At 49.7% G+C, this 26,217-nt stretch overlaps 1 protein-coding gene across 4 annotated transcripts in view; it reads right to left on the bottom strand.

Annotated features, from left to right (window-relative positions):
* Cd9 (CD9 molecule) overlaps positions 1 to 26,217 on the bottom strand; it is a 32,915-nt gene that overhangs the window by 4,548 nt on the left and 2,150 nt on the right. For 2 of the 4 annotated variants that reach the window (XM_035448783.1, XM_027428328.2), the window contains exon 2: positions 5,463 to 5,565. Coding sequence is in view for 2 of the 4 variants with exons in the window: in XM_027428328.2 (XP_027284129.1) it covers positions 5,463 to 5,565 (103 nt within the window). In the remaining 2 variants the exon portion in view is untranslated. Of the gene's footprint in view, positions 1 to 2,137; positions 2,319 to 5,462; positions 5,566 to 26,217 lie in introns of those variants that run through there. The other 2 variants (XM_035448782.1, XM_035448784.1) reach the window with 2 other exon arrangements.

The raw sequence follows: 26,217 nt of genomic DNA, 5'->3' as shown, positions 1-26,217 counted from the left end.
GCTCACCATGGCTATGCCCATAGAGTCCATCATACAGTGACACTCTTGAGCAGTCATAGCTGCTGAGCAGGGACAAACCCTGTGAAGGCCCCTTCTGTCCCAAGGTTTTAGTGCCCCCATCATATATATATATATATATATATATATATATATATAAACATTTTTGTGTATGTGTGTGTGTGTGTCTCTGTTGGCTTATGTGTTTACAAATGCAGTTGCCCTTGGAGGCTAGAAGCGGGTTTTGCAGTCCTTGGAGCCACCCAACATAGGTTCGAGGAATTGAACTTGGGTCCTCCATAAGAGCAGTATGCACTCTTAGCCCACTGAAGAAGTCCTAACCCACTTCTTCAGCCCCCATACCTCCCAACCTGCTGCCCATGTTCTAGCCACCCTTGGGAGGGCTACTGTGACATGTCAAGAGCCTCAGCTCTCAAGTCCAGAGTGCTTGGTTTTAAAGGCCAGTTCTGTAATCCCAGAGAAATTTACTCAGAGAAATTATTTGTGTGTGTGTGTGTATAAATATTATATAATTTATTTTTTGAGACAGAGTCTCTTCATGTAGTTCTGGCTGGCCTGGAACTCTATGCAGAACAGCTGGCCTCCTAATGCTTCTGCCTCCTAATGGCTGGGGGTATGGTGTGGTTTGAGACAGGTCGCCATATGTGGCTCTGGCTGTCCTAGAACAGACTGGCCTTGAACTCACAGAGATCCACCTGCCTGTCTCCTGAGTGCTGAGACTAAAGGTGTGCGCCACCCTTGCCCAGCTACCACACCTTTAATCCCAGTACATGGAGGCAGAGGCTGACAGAAGACAGATCTGTAGGCATTCCAGGTAAGCTTGGTCTACAGAGTGAGAGTTCCAGGATAGCCAGGGCTGTGTAGAGACCCTGTGTCAAAGAAATAAAGTTTTTGTCTGGGTTCCATTTTTAGTACCACAAAAGAGGCAACAGCGCAGTCTCCCAGAACTGCGGTGAGGATGTAATCCACAGGTGCACAGAAAGTACCAATGGTTATTATTAATCTCAGCAATGTAAGGACTTGGTTACCACTGCAAAAACCATGTGGGTGTTTTTATGTGTTTGACACTCTCCCTATTCTCCCACTCGACCTGAGAGACTTCTTCAAATAGGGGCTGAACATGAGAGGGGGAGATAGGAGGCTTTCTCACTGTACACAGCACACTACATGAGTAGAACTTTTGGCAGGTGCCATAGTGACCTCACTGTCCCCCATCTGCAGCACCCAGCGTAGGACTGGTCTTTGCAGGCGGGAGACCGTGGGACTGGCCTGCAGCTGATGCTCAGAGGCAGCACAGGGCAGAGCACACACAGTGGGCACATTTGTGCCTCTCTGGCCTCCTCCCATCTGCCGTGACGTGAAGTCACGTGGGGTTACTGGCAAACCCCAGGGTGTGTGAATATGGGTATTGTTTCTGTGCATGCCTGGCCCAGACTGGGCAAGGGGACAGATGCGGCTTGTCCTCAAGTCATCTCTTCCTAGTCAGTCAAATGTAGAGGGGCCTGAACTTGGGGGAGGCAGTGTAGTCCTGTGCGTGGCCCCTGCGGAGGGGCGCCAGCTGCCAAGGGGACAACCGCAGAGGGAGGCAGTGGTACAGCACAGATTTCTGAGTGTCACATCAGGGCATGACAATGAAGGATGAGGTCACTCCTTTGAGCTGCAGAGCAAGGGCTGAATAAATAGGGGGTGGCATTAGGAGATCAAAAGGGTTTTTAAGCACATGAAATAGAATCAATGCAAACAGACAGACAGATGCGTTTCTTCTGAGTCCACACCCCAGTATGGGAGTCTGGATACCCTGGCAAAGAAAGCCAGGGCAGCTGTGGTAGCAGTAAGTGACTCTAAGAGGAGAGAGCATTTCTCATGTAGGTAGAGAATGCTCCCCTAATGGGCCTCTCAGTTCATATGGCGGATCCACTCCAGAAAGATCTTAAAGTAAAGGGTCCTCTGGCTTTAAATCTTGCTCAGACAGCTGCAGTCTGCTAGTCCTCTCTAGTCAGGAGAAAAGACAGTAATCCTGGCAGCAGCCTTTAAGCTATAGTGTGGCCCATCTGGAAGTAGGTCTCCCAACCCTAGTTAGTCACGGACCCAATGTGAGCCTTGGATTGGATCCACTCACCACTTTAGTCCTGCAGGGCTAGAGAAAGCTCGCCCTTTCTGGGCTTCCTGAAGGCAAGGCGAGGCGAGGCGAACACTCACCTCTGAGCTCCACCCCAGCACTTGGCTTGTTTTGAAAAAAACAAAACTGTCCACTGCTTCCTTTTGGGAAAGCCATGCACAGCCCCACACCCCACACTTGTTAGCAAGGGCTGGCAGTGATAAATGACAAAGTGTTCCCTTTATAAAACAAGTGAATGTTAGCTTTCTGTCTGACTCATGGAAAAATTTATTTGTCAGAGGGCCTTCTCCAGGATCTCCATGCTAAATTGCTTAAGGGCTGTTTATTGTACTTTCCTTTTTCTTGGGCTGACATTATAGGTGGGGTGGAGAGAGGAAGGACTAGCATGATGTAGCATATGTCAGGGTGTCCTTGAGCACAGGAATCCGGGTGTTCAGTCCCACCTGTGTATTGGGCTCTGGGCTCCGACTAGGGAGGACACAGCAGCCTCCCCTCAAGGCCCTGACTCGACCTCACAAGCATTTCCCTTTGCTGGCTTGTGTGGAAGAGAAGGCGATCTTCTAGGCTCATCTTCACTGCTTAAATTCAGTATCCCCAAGTAACCGGCCCCCACTGTACCCCCTCCCCCACCCCAGCTCAATATTGCTTTCTCTGCCTCCCCTGGCTGGTTCCACTCATTCAGACATCAGCATTCTGTGTGCCGAGCATAATAACTCAGAGAGGTGTGGGTATGCATGCCGTGCAGGCTGCAGGTGGTGGAAACTGAGGCAGCTCATTGGGGGCATTCACATCCAGACACCAAGGAGGGGTGGCCACTCATGGCCTAAATTCCTACATTCCTTCCCTCTGGCCATGGTTCTAGAAGGGCAGTACACCAAGAAGAGCTGTGGGCGTGGGACCAGAAAAATGCAGCTCTGTGACGTGTCTGACATGTTTGTAAGCCTGGGACTGTGTCCTGCTGACAGGATGAATCGACCAGGGCCTGACTGGAGAGAAGGCTCATGTGAGGCTATCAGCTTCTCTGCTTCATTACACACTCTTTCCGGACTGTGCAAGCTGTGGTCTCACCCCAGGAAAACCTGAGAAGGTTTCCTGAAAAGTCAGTTGCATACTCAGGTTGGCCTGAGGGTGGCCATGGGCAAGGGTTTGCCACCACATGAAGTCAGGGATATCAGCCAGGGCATAGCTGGCACTCCTAGTGGTTCATGTGCCGGGAGGACTGTGGTTCACACAAAAGGCTTCTCTCATAGTCCAATGGGAAAGGGGACACAGAGGACAAAGCCTCCTTGGCTCTTTGCCCAGGGACAACAACTTCAGTTTCCCCAAAATGTAATGGTCATGCAGGCAGGGCCTGTCTCAGTCTCTTGAGTAGCTGGTACTAAAAACCTGTGCCACCAAGCCTGCTAAGAGTCCAGCTTCTTTTGAACACTCCATTCTGCTTCCAGACAAAGGGCTAAAACACCGGGGAACAAAGTAGTCCCGACAAAGGGGTGCAATGGTCACTTCTTATAAGGGGAGCTCCCCTTACAACCTAGCACAGAGAATTCCAGGAAGAGTGGGATTTATGTTCTAGGGACTAGAACATGGGCAGGCGTCTGGGCTCTCTAGGTTGTGAGATGGGAATTATACCCTGTTTGTTGTAGTGTTTCAGGGATGGAGCAAGGGAGCTACACCAGGAAGGGCTCGGACTTGGGAGCGGTTTCCTCCCAGATCTCCCAGTCACCAGCGAGAACCTTTCTTCCTGCAGCTAAAAATATACAGAATGAGCTTGAGTCCTAGATGATGGAAAGAATGACCAGGAGCAGCCCAAAGGACTCAGGCCTCTTTTAGAAGATACAGGGGGACTGTGGGGCTCTTGCGCAGGAGGTTGGCCTGAAAAGGTACCTGTTCCTGCCTGTGGACCTGCTGTCCCCAGGGAGTGCGCTCACGGCTCCCTTGTGTGCTAGGGCATGGAGCATGAAGTGAGTCCCCCTCAGCACCCTGCTCCCTGCTACTCTGTGCAGGCCCTCCACACCCCACCCTTCCTGCTCTCACTGTGGCATTCCTGCTGCAGACTCAAAGCTCTGTTGCTAAAACAACTCAGGGCTCTATGGAAACCTGCTCCCTAAAATCTCTGCTTGTAGTTAAAAAGAAAGAAAGAAAGAAAGAAAGAAACAAAAGGCCAAACCATAAACCATGAGCCTTCCTTCTCCAACTTTCTTTTTAACAATAAGGCAGGCAACACACCCAGCCCTTCCCCACCCAACTGCCAAAGAACAACAATAGAAGGCAGGACAACTAGGAGATAGAAAGCTCAGAGACTTCCCCACCTCCCCTACCTGGCCAAGTCTGGCCCCAGGGAGGAGGGCTGGGGAAGCTGACTGGAGCCCTGGAGGAGGCTTGGGGAGGCTGGCTGGAGCCACAGCCCTTGGTCCCTGCAGCCTGGGAGATGATAACCATGTCAGACTCTTTTCTTGTCTTTGTAAAAATAACTTTGGTGGGTGAAAGGAAGTGACAACTCACCCTGGGTCTGATGGCATGACAGGATCACTCTAAAAATAGGGGGCTTCCTACTTCCAAACCAGAGGCCGAGTTTACTCAAGCCATCAGCTGTATGAGTCGGCCCCCAGTGGCATCCCCTTTATAGAGGTAGAGGACCGGGCTGGGTGGAGGCAGGAAGGACCACGAAACCTGTGTAGAGAAAGCTAGCTACTAAGCCGGTTCAAGCTTGGGTGATCCCAGCCATACTGGAAGTGGAAAGCCTCCCCTAAGACAAAAATAGTTTTCAGAAAGGGAAGGATGGCCTCTTGAGTCTCTCCATGGACTTCCTTTTTCTTCTCTCTCCCTTCCATCTTCCCTCAACTCTTTATTTTCTTTGTCACTTTGACCTCCTTCTCAGGGGCCTCACACAAGCTCCTCCATCCCCGACCCCCATTAACCTTAATTTTGACTGTACACCCAGGAAGCTGGTCTGAGACAGGGAGGGGAGCCCCTTCTCTCCCAGGCTCTGCAGATCCACGCAGAAGAAAGGTTTCTGACTTAAGATTATGATTTAGTTTGGAGACACACTGGGTGTGAACTGAGGCTCCTAAACCCTCAGGAGTGGAAGCAGTCTTGCCAGACCCAAGTTCACATCAGAGAACGGTCAAGATGACAAACTCAGCTGGCAAGGAAAGAAACCACATCAGTCAGATGCAAACGCTACATATACACACAGCTACACATACTCACAAAGCCACCTCACTTGAAAGGGACAGGGCTGGCTCATGTAGCCAGCCACTCCCAGGCCCTAGTCCCTGGGTCAGCTTAGAGGCTCCAGAGCCTAGGTGCCAACTCCCCCTCTCACCTGTGTAGAAACTGGAATGATTAGTTTCTTGCTCAAAGATGCTCTTGGTCTGAGAGTCGAATCGGAGCCATAGTCCAATGGCAAGCACCGCAATTCCGGCAAGCTGCAAGAGACACACAACACAATGCGTTGATTGGCATTAGTCCTCCAAGTGCAGCAGCAGAAAGTAATGGCAAGTGTGTGATCAGCTCATGTGCCAAAATTATCAGTAAACTTGGATTAACAATTCCTGCCAGGGGCGGTGGTGCACACATTTAATCCCAACACTCAAGAGAGGCAGAGGCAGGTGGATCTCTGAGTTGGAGGCCAGCCTGTTCCAGGATAGCAAGGGCTACAAAGAGAAACCCTGTCTCAAACCTCCTGCCCCACCCCTAAAAAAGAAAAAGAAAAACAATTCCCTACCAGAAGTCATACAGTAGGTGGGCACAGAATTCTATACAGCAGCGAAGAGTAGCTACAAGCTACTCCAAGGTTCAACAAAAGCAGGCGTCACTGAACTCATAAACTAGGTATATATGAACACCAGCATGCTGTTTAACTGTGTGCATATAAAACATATGTCATGGAGGTGATGAAGGGAAAGAAAAAGCAGGGTAGCAGGTGGGTGAGTATCTAGAGTGCTTAGTAGGATGTTTAATGATACTTTTATTTGCCACGCTTTATTGCCCAGGCAGGTCTAGAACTTCTGGGCTCAAGCTCTCCCCAAGCCTCGGCCTCCGGAAAGACCTCGTATATACTATACCATGCCAAGCACAAATTGGTGACTTGTAACTTGAGCAATGTTACACTCATGCATTGGGGGTTGGGGGCAGCTGTGATGTGCTCAGCGCACAACATAGCAGAACCACTCCTCACATACCCACATCAGCCCTTTATTCACCAGCTAAGCCCTGTCCTGTCCTTGTGGAAGGCTGCTGGGGAGGCCTTCTGCCAAGCCTCTTCATCCCCACTCCCCAGCACCAGCTGATCTCTCATCACTGGTACCTACCAGGGCTTACTGGGGGAGTGACTCACAGCCCTCCAGTGTAGTGGCTGGCTGGATATGGAGGCAGATGGGGTTTTGCTGGTCTACCCGTCCTAACAAAAGCACTTAAATCAATGCCACCACCTTGATTCTCTGCCCTGGGAACTGTGAGAATCTGTGGTATGGACAGCACCCTCTTCCTGTTCTTTCTCCTTGACTCTAGCCATGATGTAGCAACTGAATTGGGTGCACTGAGTGCCAAGAGCACATGGTGACAATGGGAAGGGTCACCAGGACATCAGCCTATAGAAACCACCTCACCTGTACCCACAGAGGTGTAGGGCTGATTGGATCCCATCGAGTACTGAGTTCCTACAATGTGGGCTGTCTTTCCTGGCTTAAGAGTCTGTCCCGTTGCTTTAGCCTTCCCACCTGTAAACAGTAAATGGTTTTCCTGCCTGTGCCTCACCAGTGCAGCCAGAAAATAAATGGGCTAACATTTAGAGCCTGCGCTCCTGAAGGAGGAGGTATCCAATGGGCTTTAGGAGCAGCCCCATCTTCTCTGGGCAAGGTCACATGACCCAGCACCCTCTTTCCTGGTCAGCTGGCATCTTCCCACACTGCCCAGTCCCCCTCTTAGAGAAGACATTGCTAATCACCAGTAAGAAGGTCCTGAGGCTGAAGAGTCCCTGGCTGGACATTGGAAGAGTTCATGAATGCCGGGAATTACAGTCAACATGAACCCAAGAGCAGTGTGTTCAAAGACACTGGTCCGGTTTTTCTCCTTAGCCAGGCACATGGGAGTCTCTTTAGGCCTAGTCCAAATAGAGCACCATTTCATGCAGGAGAAGGTGAGTCATACTGGACCAGGCTAGCTCATCTCCTCCAGAGTGCTCCCAAACACAGGAAGCCCCAGAATTGGGCCTGGGGGAGAAGAGCTCCACTGGGCCCTGAGCTAGACTCTGGTTTATTATCAGAAATGATCTGCCCACATATTTGATATACCTACCTATCTACCTTAGGGCACGAAATTTTTTTCTGTGGTGTAAAGGGGGTGGAAAAATGTAAGAAGCCCTGTTACCCTAGTCTGTGAGGAAGAAACATGGGGTAGAGAACTTGGCAGGAAGAGGAAATCTCAGGTCTCATTTGGGCCATGGCTGAGGGCAGAAGTTGGCTCTACCTATGGGCTCCACCCCAAGCCTACAGTGACACCGCTGGGCTGTCCACACCACAGTCCTGCTTAATGGTGAGGACGCAATGTAGATGGCCGAAGAGAGTTGGAAAAAGCCACCACCAAGCCCCAGATGCTTTTGTTGAAAACGTCCCCAGGGAGGAGGAAGGATCAAGAAAGTAGACGACACGCAGGCTGAGTGTCGATGCGGCAGTCGCTGAACACTTGATATGTTTAGTTTCACAGGGTTTCTCTGTGTAGCCCTGGCTGTCCTTGGAAGTCAGAGATCTGCCTGCCTCTCCCTCCCAGAGTGCTGGGACTAAAGGTGTGCACCTTCACCTCTTGCCTTGTTTTGTTTTTGTTTTTGAGACAGGGTCTTACTATGCTGCTCTGGCTGACCTCGGCCTCTGTGCTGGGATCAAGGGGGTGCGCTACTACTCCCAGCTCTTGTTTGGTTGTGAGACAAGTTTCCCAATGTGCAGCCTGGTTTTCAAGGAACTTGCTGTGTGGACCAGGCTGATCTTGAACCTATTCCTGCCTTCTAAGTGCTGGGGTTCCAGGCGTACCCCTGATACCATTTTTGTTGATCTCTAGTGCTAAGTGGCTGGAGGGGATGCAATGTAAGCCATTAGCTGCCTTGTTCTGCGTAATGGAAAGACAGCTATAGTTGGCTAGGTTGGCTGGGGTGGTGGGGCTGTGAAACCCGAATAGCTCACATTTGGCTCATCAGGCAGTATTGTTTAAGGAGCTGAATACGTCCCAGGGACGCTTGCTTTTGGTGGCAGTGGCTGGAGTACTTCCGTGGCCCCCTTCCTTGCCCCCACCCCAGCCACTTCAATCATAGGAGAAACTAAATGAGAAGAGACCAGTCGAAAGAACCAGGCAGCTCTGACCTATAAAACAAAGTGTCCTGTCAATCAAATACCAAGGGACTCCACAGGGTCTGAGAAGGAGCTGCCCCTGCAGGTTTGTGTGCAATGGGTAGTTAAGCCTCGTGTCGCTGGGCTGAGTGTGTACAGGCTTCTTGCTGGACATTATTCCCTCAACAATGCTGTATAGCTACTTACACAGCATTTATATCGAGTTAGGGCAAGTGTGGGTTACATGCACATGTAATATCCTTGTATTTAAGGCATCCTTGGATTTTGGCATCTGCAGAGGCAGGGGTGGGGGCAAGAGCTCCTGGGTAAGGGTAAGGTAGGAATTCCTGCATGTCTATCTTGGAGACAGCAGGGAATGGCTATATACGCATCTGTGAGGCAAAGAGGTTGACTCCCCAAGCTCTGGTCCCAGGATGTCTTTCTCTTCCTTGGTGGGCTGTGTCCTTTAACTGGAGCCAAAATTAACCCTTCCTCTCGAGTTGTCAGTATTCTACTACAAGAACAATAACTAATAAAAGTTTCCTCCCGGGCCAACTAACGGACACTCGGGAGTCATATCAGCTACCGGACTGCCTAGGCCACTGTGGTCGTGTCCATCAGCACACAATCCAGGCAGGTTTGGTGTGGGTGCTCAGACAGGGCCCTTAGAAAGCGGCCAGCAACGTGCCAGATCACCAGCTGGAGAGGATAGTGAAGAGACTCCAGAGGCAGCACCCCCAGCCAGAGGCCCTGCCTCTAGTTGGCCTCATTACCTTTTTTGTTTCCAACAAAAGCCAAATGGAAACAGTCTGGTTTTGCTTCGAAAAGCTCCTTTGCCATCTGGCCCCAAATGGTTCCATCCATGTGACAGTGAAGGAAAAAAAGGAGTTTCTCTCTTTGTTTCACTGGGACTTGCTTTGTTTTGTCACTCATATGGATTAAAAAAAAATGGTATTAAAAGACGGGCCATAAGAAAAAACGAGACAAACCTAAACTGTATATATACAGTCTACAAAGAACTTTGACTAGAATCTTTTTCCTTCTTTTCTGTTTTTTAATATTCTTTATATTCTCTCTCTCTCTCTCTCTCTCTCTCTCTCTCTCTCTCTCTCTCTGTGTTCTTTAGTGGAGGTCAGAGGGCACATGTGTGGAGGTCAGAGGGCAGCTTGCATTCCACCCTAAGACAGGGTCTCCTGTTTGCTGCTGTGTAACCAGGCTAGCACCTCAAAGCTTCGGGGGCTTCTTTTCTCTAGCTCCCATCTCCCTACAAACTCCGGTGCCACCACGCCAAGCTTTATGTGGGAACTGGAACTTAGGTCCTCGGGCACGTTGGGAAAACATTTTAACCCACTGAGCCATCTCCCCAGACTCTATGCTTTCTGCTTTGGTTTTTGAGACAAAGTTTCAGGATGTGATCTAGGCGAGCCTTGAACTTTCCTCCGTCCTTCTCCGTCAAGCTCCCCAGGGTTAGGTGACCAGTATCTTTAAAGACAGTCAGGATGATGAGGGACAAGGAAAGTCAGAAGCTGCCACAGGCCAGCGGTTTAAGATGGCATTGCTGTTATGTGGGGTCTTGGGTGAGAAACTGGAACGGAGAGGACATTAATGGAAGCAAGCGTGTCACTGGTTAGCAATAATGCGTGGTGATGCACGCCTATACTCCCACAACATGGGAGGCTGGGGCCGGAAGACAGGAGTTCCAGGTTCCATAGTGAGTTCCCAGATAGCCTGGGCTCTAGCGTGATAACTTACTTCACAAAACCTCCGCCAACTCAAACCCTAAACAAACAAGAAGCCAGGGGTGCTGTGGTAGCAGAAACATGGTGAGGTATGAAGTGACAAAAGAAGCCAGTAGGCCACTCTATCTTGGCAAGTGCATTTGTACTAAAAAGCCGCCGCCGCCTGTCTGTCTGTCTCTCCCCCACAAAGCTTCCGTCTCCTTCAAGGACTGCTCAGTTAATTAGCTTCTTTACTGCCTCTGTGTTCTGTCTCTGCCAACACTACACTGGCAGGTCTCTCAACCAAAAAAAAAAAAGAAAAAGAAAAAAGAAACAGCAAAAGGGAAACCTAAACTCCCTTTCTTCAACCCCCGAGCTCCTTGACACCATCATGAATCTTCTCGAGGGCAGGTCACTCACTACTCAATTGTCCCAACCTGCAGCCCATGCCAAGGAACCCAGGCTCCTCCTCCTTTGATGGGATCTTAGTTTCACTGACTTAGCACCTGGCATTCCTGCCTCTGCTCACCGAAGTCCCTCCTCCTGAAATGCCACCCTGGCCACCACGGCCGGCCGCCCTAGCTCCAGCACTCTCACCACACACCTCACCGGAGCACACGCTCCTTAGGGTCAGGTTACTCCTTTCGTATCACCCCACTCCCCACCCATCTGTCCTTTGGACACAACGACTCCAAAGAGACATCTGCTTTCCTAATATCAACAAGACAAAGCTGGGCACAGCGACTCCTGCCTGTGGTTCTAGCATGAAGGAGGCTGGGGGCATGGGATGAGGTGGGGTGGGCACCCAGGAGGCAGAGGCAGGCAGATCTCAGTGAGTTTGAGGCCACCCTGGTCTATTATATAGTGAATCCCAGGCCAGGCCGGACTACATAGTGAGATGCTGCCCCCCCCTCCAAGGTGTGGTGGGCCACACGTATAATCCTAGCACTTGGGAGATTAAGGCAGGAAATCTTTGAGGCCTGCATGAACCAACTACACCGTAGGCTCAAGGACAGCCTGGGCTACATAGTAAACTCTGACTCAAAACTCAAACAGAGTAGCTCAGTGGTAGGGCACTTGCCTCCCATGTGAAAGGCCCTGGGAGAGGGGCCAATCCTTATTAAGTCTCTACTTCTTTCAATAGGATCTCTCTATACACAGCTGGGGCCAGTCCCAAGTTTTAGAGCCTCCTGTGTTTTCCAAGGGCTGGGATTACAGGCGTGTATTGCCATGCCCAGCTCTTATAAAACCTTATAAAATCTTCTGAAAGCAAAGCGCTTGCTCCGCTGTCCTCTCTGTAGTTCCTCTGCCTATCGAGAAATCCAGCCACACATTCCAAGTTTGGGTGAACACACAGATAACCAGTCATGGAAGGCTTAAGCCGGTTTCAGGGTCACAAAAGTTCTTTCTGCCTGCCTGTCCTTCCCCATGTTAATGCTGGAACTGAACCCAGGCCTTGAACTTGTGAGGTAAACCACCAAGCCCTCCACCATCGCACCACAGCTCAGCTCATTTCTGTTTTCCCAGATCCACAGAAAGTGCAGAAGAGGGTTTTAGTGAGTCACATCGGAAATCTCACTACAGGGACAGTCTCACCCTGAAACATGACCAGCAACCATTGGAAATACCTCCAATTCAAAAGGACAATTTAAAAAAGAAAAGAAAACTGGGGCATAGGGGTACCGGGCTGCTCAGTTGTTCCTGGCCAAGCTTACAAAACTGGATCCAGACAGAACCTGTGGAGGTATGCACCCACTGGGGGAGGGGAACCGTTAGAAACTCAAGTCTCTGAGTAGATGGACAAGGAGGAGTCTAGTAACTGCATCCTGTCCCTCAAGTTGGAGGCAGCCATGTAAACCCGTGGGACAGATCCCAGTCAAAGCACACTGGGTGTACTGGGTGTTCTGGGCTGGGCCATCTCCTATTCTGTGACCTGACTGGCTGTACTTTTTTTTTTTTTAAAGGACAAAATTCTTATGCTTTTCCTAGTTGGGGCTAGAGAATCCAGAAAATAGAGAGCAGAAATCTGAGCCTGCTGGGATTTCTCTGTATTTGGCAGGGGGCAGGGGAGGGGGGGAAGGAGAGAGAGAGGTTTTGAAACAGAATTTCAGGTAGCCAAAGTGTCAACTTTATAAGTAGCCTCTACAATATTGCAGGCACGTGCCACCAAGCCTGGTTTGTGTGGTACTGGGGAGTGAACTCACGACTTTGTGCATGTTATGGAAAGCATCCTACTGAGTAACTCAGCCACACTTCCAGCACACTCTGCATGGACTGGAGGTAGCCTCACCTGCCTTGCTGGGAGGGACAAGGGTAGGCAGTGGGGGTGGAGGAGGTCTGGGAGAAGGGGAGGGTTTCTTTCCTACTTCCTTGTTGTTCCTCTAGAAAAAAACAATGGCTATTTTAGGAAAGGATGGTGGCCTAATAGGAATATAGCAAGCAAGAAGCAGGAAACCCTATAGCTGGCACCTGTCTGTCACCTGCATGGCTACACCACCAGTTCCTGGCTGTAGGTGGGGTGGATGCCAGAGTCACCTGGGGAATTCTAAACATGTGTTTGCCCTGGCTCTACATGGCCAGGTGATGTGACCACACATCTCTGTGGAGAAGGACTGGGTGCAATTCCGGTACTGCCACCAGAAGCTCCGACACAAAGCACTTTCCTCAGCCTTTGAGACCCTTCATTTCCCCTCACCTTACTGTAGCTCAGTGATACTTATCTAGGCTGGCCTCAGACTTGTGGTGATCCTCCTGCCTCAGCCTCCTGAATGCTGCTAGGGTTACAGGCATGCACCACACACACACACACACACACACACACACACACACTACTGTTTCACTTTCAGCTTAGGTTGAAGTCTAGGTCAAAGAAATACATAAAACTCTCTGTAGCGTGCTATAGCTACGCAGAGTCTCTGTAGGGGGAAATGGTAATGACACACAGCAATAAACCTCTGTGTTGTTAGGTGACCTGAGAAGGTGGCTGGCAGAAACAGGATAATTTGGGACATTGGGTTCTGTTTTCCCAGACTGTGTGTCTTGGGTGGGAGAGGCAGAAGGGTAAATTGACGTTCTTTCTCCACACCCAGAAAACGCTTGCCAGAGCCTGGGATTGGGTGGAATGGCAGACATGAGTAGAAGGGAGGCTGGAGAGGCGTGCTCAGACCCCAGACTATGGCCTCTCCTGGGGTTCCAGAATGGGCAGGGAGGGAGGAGAGGGCTCTCCCTGGCTTGTGGAGGAAATGACACCAGCTCTTAATTCTCCCTTCCAGCAAATGCCCATTGCCCTGCTTTATGTTTTTTGTTTTGAACGTGGCGACTTGGGCACCTGTAGGCACAGTTGCTTGTACTGCCCCAGAAGTCAGTAACAGACCAAATCACTAAGATGCAGTTATTGCCATCAGCTCCGTTTCCATGCCTTAAATATCAGTCAAGCTTGAAGAAAGCCATTGAGGCAGAGATAAGGCCCTCTGTGTCCACAGGCGAGCCAGGCCACCCGGACGTGTGGGCTCCAGACCTCAGGCATCCCCATGGTAACCTCCTCTCTCCAGCAAATGCCAAGCCTGGAATGGGCCGAGTCACCAGTTAGGAGGCTGGGCCATGCAATGCCAGTAAGAACACACAGGATCCCTAAGTTACAGCCTTCTCTAATCCCCTCCTTGGTCTCCTCCCCCACCCGACCCTGGAACTATTGGCTGTGGAAGGGCATGGGTGTAGACAGTGCTGGAGGTAGGCCTCCCACCTCCCAGAGGGCCTCTCTCCCCATTTAGGAGCAAGTCAGGTCCACTCCAACAGATGAGACTCCACGGCCGCCTTTCCTTGAGTATCACAAACTATTAGCACGTGGTAATGTTTAAAGAGCATGGACGAACCTGAGTTTAAAGAAGGAGTAACCACCAGATCCAGGCCTTCTCTCTGTTCTACCAAGTGAGCAGCATTTATATCGGCAGCAAACCCTCGGGGACACCTTGCCAGCCAGCAGCTCCCAAAGGGTAGTCCTGAACCTGTCAGACTCCGCACACCACTGTTTCCTCCTAGACCTGATATCAACTCCGGTGGGGTTCCCCAGGGGCCTGTGTTTGAGCATATGCCCTAGGGCATTCTGATACTTTCACGTTCATAATCACTACCCTGGGCTTTTGTTCACACCCTTGCTGAAAACACCAACAGAGGGAGAGGTGAGATTTCCCGGGCACAGGTTCTGGGACTATAAGCCTTAGCTGGAAGGAGTAAGGCTGTTTCCCCACAGGACACAGTTAGGGAGAGTGGGGCTCCTCTACTCCAGCCAACCCAACCCCAAAGCCACAGGAAGTCCACCTGGGCCGCTGGCTGGTGCCAGTGAAGGCCGGGTGGGAGTGGGAAGCCTGAGAGGCAGACTTCACTGGCTGGGCAGCTAGCTCCACACGGAATGATCAAGGCCAGGAAGCTGAGGCAAAAGGCTCAAGTTGCAACCTGCATTTGGCTCACAAAGGTGCGTTTACCTCTTTACCCAGCTGGGCTCCAATGACTCGGGGGGTGTAAGAGGCTCCCACGGCCAGCCAGGGCTGCAGTTTGGTGAAAATCACTCCGGATTTTCCTGGGCCAAGCTGCTATTATGTGTGAGAGAAGACACAGGCTGCACTCTACCCCAAACTCTTTAAGAAATTTCCCTTTTTATTTTTAAACAAGAAAACACGCAGAGACTGTGGTCAGGTTGCAGGTTCTCTACCTTTAGCACTGACTCAATCTCTGGCGGGTTTTCCTGCCAGAGGCAGGTGATGGTGAAATAAACAATGTCCACAACAGAGACTGGCAACAGCAGCAGCAGCAGTTACTATCTGAGGATCCACGCAAGCCAGGCATGGTGGTGGGATGGGAGTTGTTTTGCTAACATCCTTTTTTGACACACGATCCTCAGAGATGTTCAGCAACTCATTTAGAACCACACAGTCAGAACCTTTGGCTCAACCTGAACCAAGGTCACTGGGATTAAAAACTATATTTCTGAGAACTGCCCAAGTGGGACTGGGAATCCCCAAGTCAGGAATTGGTGGCCCGGACAGGTAGGACTTGGAAAAATACTCTAGCTTAATCCTTAGTGACAAGGATTTTTCTACTTGCCCAGGCTTGAGGATGAAGTGTCAGCTGCCTGGCAAGAGAGGGCAGGTCAGCTCTTCCCTGGGGTTCACTGTTCTTTCTTTCTGCTGAGGCTGGAGGGGAGGTGGTCCTTGGAAAATGTGTTTGAGGGAGCCCCAGCCAGGTGCCCCTCGTTATCTGTCCCTGATGCCTGCACAGAAACAATGGTGAGTGCGGTGGTGGTGCACGCCTTTAATCCCAGCATTTGGGGAGACAGAGGCAGGCAGATCTCTATGAATTCCAGTCTGGTCTACAGAGGGAGTTTCCCAGCCTTGAAAACCCAAAACAAACACAGTAGCAAAATTATAGTTATAAAGTAGCAGCAAAAATGATTTTATGGTTGGTGGTTGCCACAACATGAGGAACTGTATTGAAGGGTCGAAGCATTAGGGAACCACCTCTCTACGTTTTTTTTGGGGTGGGTGGGTGGGTGGTCCTTATTGCCCAGAAGGTTCTAGATGAGAGTATTCAATCCTCTCTTTGGGGAAGTACACGGGAAGACCTGGGGGGGGGGCCGGCTAAGGTCTGGGGTAGAGTAAGTTTGCTTCTTTCACCCGCTACCCTTTCATCCTTTTTTGTTGTTTTGAGGCAGGGTCTCATGTAGTCCAGGCTGGTCTAACTTGCTATGTATCTGAGAATGACCTGGAACCCTGCCTGTGCATCTTAAATGCTGAGGTGGTGAACTATTGGGAATTAAAATCCAAGTTAAGCTTCATGAGGTGAGCCTTGACTATGGGGCTAACTTAACTACCCTTCCCAAACTGGGGAGATAGCCAAGTGTTCTGTAGATGGAGAGACAAGCTCTGTGACTCAAGCCCTGGAAGCGGGGCTGGAGGCCAAGCTCAGTTCTCAGCCACCCTGTGCTGTGATTCCTCGGCTGGAGAAGGGAGACCTGGGTGAATGGACATGTTTGGGACCAGCTCTATGTCACAGAACAGTTACAGGAAGCTAGCAGTGCTGTGACTCTAGCCATGGCTGCTGGCATTAAGGCTCTCTAACCTAAGCACTAGGCTCTGCCTGTGAGCCAGGGACAAGCAGCTTTGCATCAACACTGCATTACTGCCTCTATTATGTAGATGGGGAAAATGAGGCTTGTGTTTTTAGCAAGCCAACTCCCTCAATAATTACTCTGGTTCATAAATGACCCTTGCTGTTAACTTTTGCTTTTTTTTTTTTTTTTTTTTTTTGAGGCAATTTTTTATGCAATCGATGGCTTTAAACTCACTTTGTAGTTGACAAGAACCTTGAACTCTTTTTGGGTTTTTGTTTGTTTGTTTTTCGAGACAGGGTTTCTCGGTGGAACGGCTCTGACTGTTCTGGACTGTGCTTTGTAGACCAGGCTAGCCTTGAACTCAGAGATCTGCCTGCCTCTGCCTCCATGAGTGCTGGGATTAAATAAAGGCTTTCACTACCACCACCTGGTGAACCCTGCACTCTTGATCCTACTGAAGGCACGTGACACCTGGCCCAGGTCTCTATGACTCTTTTGTAGCATCATGGACAGTGTGTGCAGGCACCCCCCCCCCCCATGAGAAGCCAGGCCCTTAGGAAGGCAACTTTTATTTTGTATCCTAAATTTTGGAAAAAAAGTATGATACTCATATAATTCAACACTTAAAAAAAATCCAACTATAAAATACACAAGTTAAGGAAGATACCTGTTTCCTTACTTCGAAGGCTTTTCTGTGTGGCTGGCAGCCTGAGAACATGGTTGGCCTGCACACTGACCTGACCAGAGCTCTGTCTTAGGGATCCAGCACTCTGAGGAGGCTTCCATAGCCAGGATCAATTAATCAGTCAGAGATGAGGAAGTAGGCTCAGAGAGGTGAAGCAACTTGTCCAAGCACATCACAGCCTGTCACAGCACGTTCAGGGTGACTCAGCTGTGGGCTCTTTTTGTCATCTGCATGACACAGACCATGAGAGAGAAGTCTCATTCTTGGTAAAAAGGGTGTCTATGTGTGGATTTACCTCTCCAGGATGTGGAAGAGAATCTAGGACCACATCAATGTTTTCTCAGGTTATTGTGCTAATAATAATGAGGCAGTGGCTTGGTCTGGACAAGTTTAGGAATTAAGAAATCCTCTCTTCTATAGACAAGAGTCAGCATCATTTAAAAACCTGAGCCCAGAGTGGTGGTGGTGCACGCCTTTAAACCCAGCACTTGGGAAGCAGAGACAGGTGGATCTCCATGAGTTTGAGGCCAGCCTGTCTATAGAGCAAGTTCCAGGACAGGCTCCAAAGCTACAGAGAAACCCTGTCTCCAAAAACTTAAAAAACAAAAACAAAAACAAACAAACAAACAAAAAACCCAAAACCCCAGAGCCCTTGGGCTGGGGTGTCTCTCAGCAGCAGAGTCTGGCCTTGCATGCTTGAGGCCAGGCTAACCTCTTTCAAAAGGTGACAGACATCTCGGTTGAAGTTTCCACTGCTTGCTTGCCAGGCGCACAGCATCCCCCGGCCAGCTAAAAAATAATCTCCTTTCTGCAGAAAGCAGGCATTTTGATCTTAACCAAAATCATGTGGTGGGGGAGGGGGAGGGGAGGCTGGAGGATGTTTTGCCTTAGATTCCAAAACAGCACACATTTGTTTTCCCCGTGACCGTCTCACTACAGTGACCAGCTCACTACGGTGTCTAGCTGTCTAGCGATTAGCTGTACACACTCACGCCCGCTTCCCCACATTTTACTGTGTGGAACAGCAGCTCTCATCCCATCTGTGGAAGAAGTCAAGACGGGCTCTCATGGATGGCCCGAGAAGGGGGATGTGGCCCTTCTTTTACACATGCACTGGCACTTACAGCCTGGCTCACTCTCCTCTCCCATCCTGACATATTTTGACTGCTAAGGCAGACAGGTTTTCCAAATTTCTATCACGTGCCTCTTAATTTTAGATGGCAAGTGTTCACACCTACACCCTACCCCCATAAGCAATCAGTTCACTTGAACGGTTTTCACAACGGGCCTTCTGGTAGACCCATAACACCGACTTCCTCTTTGTGTGTGTGAAGCAGGGTCTCACACAGCCCAGGCTAGCCTCCCTGAGCATCTGAGGAAGACCTTGATCTGTTGATCTCCTGCCTCCGCCTCCTAAATGCTGAGATACCAGGCTGGGGTCACCATGATCCATTTTTATGTGGGGTTGGGGAGTGAAGCCAGGGTTTCACACGTGCTAGGCAAGCATTTTTAATCAAATGAGCTATATCCCTGGACACCATCTCGCTTCTTTTTTCTTTTTTTTTTTTTTTCGAGACAGGGTTTCTCTGTGGCTTTGGAGGCTGTCATGGAACTAGCTCTTGTAGACCAGGCTGGTCTCAGACTCACAGAGATCCGCCTGCCTCTGCCTCCTGAGTGCCGGGATTAAAGGCGTGTGCCACCAATGCCTGGCCCATCTCCTTCTTTTGATATGAAAAAAAAAAAAAACAAAAACAAAAACCAAAAAAACAAAAAACCTGGGGCATACAGTTACTTCTCTGAGATAATACCATAAAGTATTGAACTTGATTCTGATTGCAAAGTGCATATTAAAATCATTTTGTCAAGCCGTATCTCTTCCAGCCCCAGAGTGGGAACTGAATCCAGGGTCTCTGAAGTTCCGTTCCCAGCCCCAGAACTGTTGCACACCGTGGCTTGAGGTGCTCCCGAGACCCTTCCTCATTGAGCTGCCGATGGGCAGAATAAACTTCCTTCCTTCCCCTGGCTGCTGGCCTCTGGGCTTCGTCCCTGTCCTTGTCCCACTCTGAGGGACTTGGTGCCGTTTCTTCTTGTCTCAGCTTTCCTACTGCTGCAGATGCCCACTGCCTCCACGGGTCAATATTCTTATCTCTCGGAAAACTGGCTTCTGAGATCCAACCTGGAGCCTCTGCCTGCACCCCCACCCCCTGCCGCAATGAAAAGACACCAGCTCCTAAAACATATCATGGAGTCCTAGAGGTCACTGTGCCATGAGGATGATGTCAGCTTCCCATTGCAAGGGACTAAGGGCTCTCCAGCCTCAGCACCGGAAAATAATCGAATTTCTGCTTGCAACAAGTTTTCTGGGTCACCTAAAGGTTATGTGCCTTACACGCAGGGTCATAATTCGATTAGCAGAAAGCAGAGTATACGAGACTGTCCCAGGCTGGTAAACGAGGTCTTTAACATTTGAGCATTGCCTGGTGTGGAGGCATCTATAATTCTAGCTTTTGGGAGGCAGAGGGATTATTGAGAGTTTGAGGCCAGTATTGTCCATATAGAGCATTCCGGGCCAGCCTGGGCTACATAGTCAGCCTCAAACAAAATACACCGCCACATGTTTGAGTGTAAGGGTAATAGACTGACACTTGGGGCATCATAAGGTGGCAGTATTCAAACTGCAAAGGCGCAGCAGGAAGCCGCCTCAGTGGAGGAGGGTCCATTTCTGCGGTGCACATTCTTCTTTTGGACTAGGCAGTGGAGGTTCCCCGGATTGAACACACCGGTCAGAGCTGGGGTATGACCACGTGGTGTGTGTGTGAACACGTGCAAATTGGCCCTCTGCCAGTGCTCACTAAACCTCTACCCACTGGTGAGCTCCCAACTGTTCATGGCTTTGCTGATCTTTTCATTCGGCTTTAATAAATCCATTGCACCACGCATCATACTATAGACTCACTGGAGGTGGGAAAGAAATGAAAATTAGAATACCACGGAATCTGTTTGACTTTAATAAAATGGTTCAATTTACTTCCTGGTATTTTTAGCTCAAGTCTAGGACAGCTCCAGCAAGCTACACAGGGCTGTGTTGTTTCTGCTCTGGACACATTGGTGGTTCAAACTAGGGCATGTGTGAGTGAACAGGGTCTGCCTTCTGGTGCCGAGAAGCTGTCTGGAGGCGGGGAGTCAGCCACTGGCCTTCCCTGGGCCTGAGCAGTGTTCACTGGACCCCCGGTGGGCAATGGGTCAGCTGTGAAGGCCACTTCTGTCCCTCTGCACAGTGTCTATTGTGCGCAATGAGCAAGGACTCAGCACCCAGACTGTTGATAGTTCTCCAAGTCATCAGTCCCCAAACCACAGAGCCTTCCTTAGAATCCAATTAACACGGACAGTTTCCAAGCTAGACTGTTTTGTCTGTTCCTGCCACCCAACTCTGGAGACCCAATCCCCTACCCCTGTCCCCAAGACATTCTGCCTTCCTCTAAGTCTGCAAAAGAGAGGAGATCAGTGGGGCTGGGCCTCCCAAGCTCCATGGGGTGAGAAGAGGGATCACCACTGAGCAAGAGCTGCCTGGGAGCTTATGAAACTGGATCCCCAGTGTGGACGAGATGAATTAGCAAGTTTCCAATCACTCAGCATCCATTAGGCATAGAGTCAGTGAAGATTGGGTGGAGAGGTGGCACTACAGATCAGACTGCCCTGGGTTATCCCTAGAGTTCAGGGTTCCACTCTTCTTTCTTCTTTTTGATATTGGGGACTCATGATTTTATTTTGGATATGACTCTCTTGCCTGAATTTATGTATGTATGTGCAGTGCGTGCCACCTGGAGCCCTTGGAGATCAGAAGGACGTACAGGATTCCCAAGAACTGGAGGTATGGATGCTTGTGAGACACCATGTGGGTGCTGGGAACCAAACTTCAGGCCCCTGAAAGGGCAGCAGGTGCTCTCAACTACCAAGCTATCTCTCCAGCCCCCATAGCTCCAGTCTTGAACTTATGTTTCAGAGGTTTAAGCCAGACTAAGAGCAGGCTTGAGCCTCTGGAACGTCTCTTAGTGCCTAAATTCAGAGCCACGGTGCTTTACAAGGTAAAACCCACAAAGATATATCCAAGTCACATGATGGTCAGAGTAACCTTGAAATGCTCGTTTACGGCAGAGCACAATAGCTATTTCGGATATGACTTGCCAATTATTTTGGTTAATACATCTGGACCCTTGTCAAAGTCATGGAAAACTCAAATGTGTTGCCAAAGCAGATGTGACTGTTAGGGGGAGGGGAGGGCTGAGAACTGTCTAAGCAAGTCCATGGAGTCAGAAGAAGAAACATTAGCTTAGTCATTTCAGTTTTTCTTACTTATTTACTTTTGAGGTGGGGTCTTACTAAGTAGTTCTGGCGGTCCTATGTAGACTAGGCTGGCCTTGAACTCAGAGATCCACCTGACTCCTCAGTGTAGGAATTAAAGTCAATGTGCTGCCACCCAGCTAAATTTAGGGTTTCTAACAGCATTTTTAAATATCCTCTGTTCTCCCATCTGATTCCAGGAAGTCAGTGTGTCAAAAACATGTGATGTAGGAGGTTACTTGGAAACCAAGGGAAACAAATCAATACAGGTCACCCACGATCTGAGGTTCATGGGCATCCAGCACAAAAACAAAACAAAAAAAAAAGACAAAAACAAACAAAAAACCCCTCAAAACCAAAACAAACCAACCATGCCTAACATTTTTTCCCCTTAGAAGAATCATGGGGTTCCCTGAAATGGCTGTGACCTCGAAGCCTACAGTAACATACACTTAATATTTATTATTAAAGCTTAGTCCAGCACCCACATGGCAGCTCACAACTGTCTGTAACCTCAGTTTCAGGGGATCTCATACCCGCACAGGATATACATGCAAGCAAATCATCAATGCTCATAAAATAAAAAAAATTTGCTGGGACGTTGGTGGCGCACAACTTTAATTCCAGCACTTGGGAGGCAGAGGCAGGAGGATCTCTGAGTTCGAGGCCAGTCTGGTCTCCAGAGCGAGTGCCAGGATAGGCTCCAAAGCTACACAGAGAAACCCTGTCTCGGAAAACCAAAAAAAAAAAAAAAAACTTAGCCGGGAGTGGTTTGGCCCACACCTTTAATCCCAGCACCTTCGTGGTAGAGACTGGAGGATCTACCTCCGAGTTCAAGTCCAGGTTGGACTACATAGAGAGACTCTTTCACAAAACAAAACACCCCACAAAAAACAAACAACAAACCCCCAAGCAGGAAATTACCCGAATGGATACAATTTTTATAAAATTGTCTCATCTTGGGATAGGATGTTGCTTTCCACAGCCTTAACACACCACTTGATGGAAAATGAAAATGTCCCTGGACCAGCTTGACTTTTTCCACGGACTGGAGAAGCCAGGTGACCTGCATGCAGCCAGACCTCCAAAACACAAAAACATACAAAAGACTGGCTTTTTTTTTTTTTTTTTTTTTTCTGGTGGTAGTTCAGGGTCAGGGAGATTTTTCTTTTCTTTTCCTTCCTTCTTTCTTTCTCTCTTTCTTTCTTTTTTCAAGACAGGGTTTCTCTGTAGTTTTGGAGCCTATCTTTTGGAACTCACTCTGTAGACCAGGCTGGCCTCAAATGAACAGCCGTCCCCTGCCTCTGCCTCTGCCTCTGCCTCAAGTGCTGGGATTAAAGGCGTGCGCCACCACCACCTGGCATCAGGGAGATTTTCAACCTTTTCAACGGAGAGGTTGTTGCTCTTCTGTGTGTAATAAGTAAAATGCATTTCTGCAAGGCTTTGACTGGAAAGCAAAAACAAAACCCCAAACTTTGAGGGCTAGGGAGCTGCAGCTCAAGGGTGGCAGAATGCTTGCCTCCCATGTATGACAGAGCCTAGTAAAGTCCCTCTGGCCCAACCCGGACAGGGAGGAACTCAGAAGTCACAATGCCACTTCTTTTCTCAATGCCACATGGATTTATCCACAACACCTAAGACAGCAACAGTAATGCAGAAGCCACCAGAGCCCTGAGATCTGAGCCCCCTTGCCCCGGCCCCCCAAGCCAGAAATACCCAGGCAAAAGTCATCTATCTACCTGTGTGTTACCAAAGAAAAATTGGTTTTTTTGTTTGTTTGTAAATCCAAGGTATTTTTAGGTCCCAAGGTATTTTAGGTGTGGTGACCAATCTCAGGCTACATCTTCTTATAAAAAATGAATTGAACCAAAAACCAGACAGAGCCACCCCAGGACACACAGACCTATGTGTAAGATTAAAGGTTCATGTCCAACACACTTCCCGAAGGGAGAACTGAGAATGGCAATTTGTGAATGCAGAAGCCAGGAAAGGCTCGTTTAGGGGAGTAAGCACTAACCAGCCACCCCAGATCCACCAGCCTGTCCAAATTTGGGAAGCAACCAGTAACTGGCAGCCAGCAGTGCGGCTTCTCTGGATCCATAGCAAGCTCTGGAATGTTGCCACCGGCACTTTGAAAACAGGGGCAGAGTCTGTGAGAGAGAAGTGTGGGTGTGTGTGAGGGAGTGTGAGTGTGTGCACATGAATCCAATTCTCACTACCACCCAGAGGTCCGGATTCCTGATCTTGGTTGTCGGTTACTATGGCTGGGATGGGGGAGGAACCCGAGAGCCAGGCAGGGGCCAGGTCCTATTTTCCATCGCTGGGCAGACACTTGGCCTCAGCTCACCCTCTTCCCCAACCTGCCAGCTCCAGTACAAGCAGGGCAGTGTCACTCCAGCCCAGGCGCTCTGTGGGAAGCCATTTTATGCAACAGTTCAGCCCAACATCCAAGTCAAACAACTTGTGGGAAGCAGCAGGCCGGGTGGGGAGGGGCTGTCATCACAGCCACCTACCCCCCTCCATTGCCTGCCCAGACTCAAACCCAGACGCCTTAGAACCCCCGAGAGGGCCTGTACCTTTATTTTTAGGAGTGGGTGTCCCTCCCTCCTTGAGTCAGATATGTGGCAACACAAAATGGAGTCACTGTTTTGCCTGGGAGAATGAGGCTGGCTGGGATGGCAGGGGGACGTGAAAGAGATGGACGGACGGACGCACCATGTGGGAGTGTGGGCTAATCTGTGGTTTAAACATTCACACTTAACCAAGGATATACTATAGAAGCTGCAGGGGGAAGCTGAATCTACCACCAGGCCTCGGACGGACACAGCATCACTCAGGACAGGGATGCTGAATCCAGGGCCACGCTACGACGATTACTATCAATGACCTTGAAAAGCCAAGGCAACTGACACTCAACAGAACCTGGCGATAAAGAGACAACTCCCTAGAGTGTGGGAGGATGAAAGGAACAGGAAAGATCCAAGAAACAGGTTTGGTAAAGTCAAGGGAACAGACCTCAGTATCCATTTCCTGCAGCCCAGCCAGAGGTGAGGCCTGGGCTGTGGATGATGTATGCGGCCGGCTGCAGGGGTGAGGTAGGAGGATTGTGTTTGCAGTGGCAGGGGGTTGTTCTACAGGCTGAACTTGAGTGGACCCTTAGAGATCATCAACTCATGGATTTGTGATGAGGGAACTAGTGTGGACCAGAAGAGTGAGCTGCCTGTGGCTTCAAAGTAAAGGGGGGGGGCACACTCAGCCAGGCTCTGCCTATGTTTCTAAGCAGCTTCCAAGATGGTAAGGTTATCTCTGGAGGAAGAGAGCAGGCCCTCTGCTGTTTCCATCCTTTAGGATGGGGAAGGGACAGGTAGTGTCTAGGGGGGCACAGGGAACAGAAGCAGGGTCTGACTCAGTAGAGCCCATCTGTCCCTTCCTAGCCTAGGCCAGGGAGGATGGGAGGTCCTCACTAAACAGGCTCAGGGTCTGGGAGGATGGGTAGGATGGAAAGAACCGCCCCGGCCAAGAGGATCAAGGCCAGTCTGGTTGCATAGCAAGACCCCAAACAAAAAATTAATGGAAAAAAGCACATTACATTCCTGGTCTGGCCCAAGGCTGGTCACCACATCACAGCTTGAAATACCCCCATCTCCTGTCATTTAGACATGAGAAAGATGTTTTCCTCCCCCTCTTTTATTATTTCTTTTCTTTCTTCTTTTTGGAGGGAGTGAAGGGATAGACATGAGGTCTGAGGAAAATTCAGGAACCACTGAAATAGGCTGGGGAGGTTTGGCTCTGAAGATATTGGAAAAACAGACTGCTTGCTGGCGTGGTTGTGGGTATGAGACACCCAGCATCAGGAGGGCAGGCTGGGAAGGCTCAGCTGTCATGGAGCAACCCACAGGGGACATGCTCAGGCCTAGGAGAAAGGCAAGGCTCCCCTCTTCCGGTCCTTTTCTGCACTGTCCCACTGCAGCTAAGACTGGCTTCTCTTTGGATTCCTGCCACCCATCCCTTTAGGATCTATCTTCTGCACACAAAGGTGGCCCCTACTTTTCAAAGCCAGTATCAGGTTCCAAATGTCAAGTTCATAAATCACTGGTCTCAAGAGAGAGAAGTGGCAACATCATAATAATCCCAGCGGTCCCCTGAGATCACAGCCTGCCATAAAAGATTTTGAGGAGTTTCATCTCACCCTTCTTCTACTCCCACCCAATAGCCAAACCCAGTTGGGTACCTCACTTGATAATGTCCTGTCACTTGACCCTGGATATGTCACTTAACCTTTCATGGAGCAGATTTCTTGTCATCAGTAGGTAAAATGGGGATAACGCTTCCTTCTCAGGCTACATCATGGGCCTAGGGGAGGCCCTACAGACTGTAAAATACTTTACACGGAGACTGTAACAGGATGGGGCTTTGTCCCTATGGGACCCAAGGGTAGGACAGGTAACAATAATTAACTTACCCCCAAATGGTAAGAGAGATAGAAGAGGGCAGGAAGAAAACGGGAGGGGCGAAGGGGATACAGTACTATCTCAGCTTGCAGTCTTGGGTAAGTCACTGCCCTGGCACTCTCATCTGCCCAATGTGAACAGAAGAGCTTAGCATCTACAGTTGGTGCACAAGCGGTTCGCAACCCTAGAACCAAGTCCTTCCAGAATGAGATTGTTCTGTTTCATGAGGTATTAGTCAACCGGCTCTGTCTAGCCCGGGCAGGGAGCTCTGGATAGAACAGAGTAGCAGGCAGGAGACAAGTTAGACAGATTGCAGACCAGCAGGCAACAGACTGAGTAGACACAGGGTGGTCATGGGCACCTCCCTTCAGCCCCTTCCAGATGCCATGGGGGCAGATGGGGGACGCAGACTTGCTACGGCACTTTGTGTTCCTCCTAACCCTAAACTTTCACCTCATC

This window comes from Cricetulus griseus, chromosome 8 (assembly GCF_003668045.3).
Source record: "Cricetulus griseus strain 17A/GY chromosome 8, alternate assembly CriGri-PICRH-1.0, whole genome shotgun sequence".
Classification (NCBI taxonomy): domain Eukaryota; kingdom Metazoa; phylum Chordata; class Mammalia; order Rodentia; family Cricetidae; genus Cricetulus; species Cricetulus griseus.
Note: the sequence above shows the minus strand (reverse complement) of the source record. Positions and strands in the feature narration are given on the sequence as shown.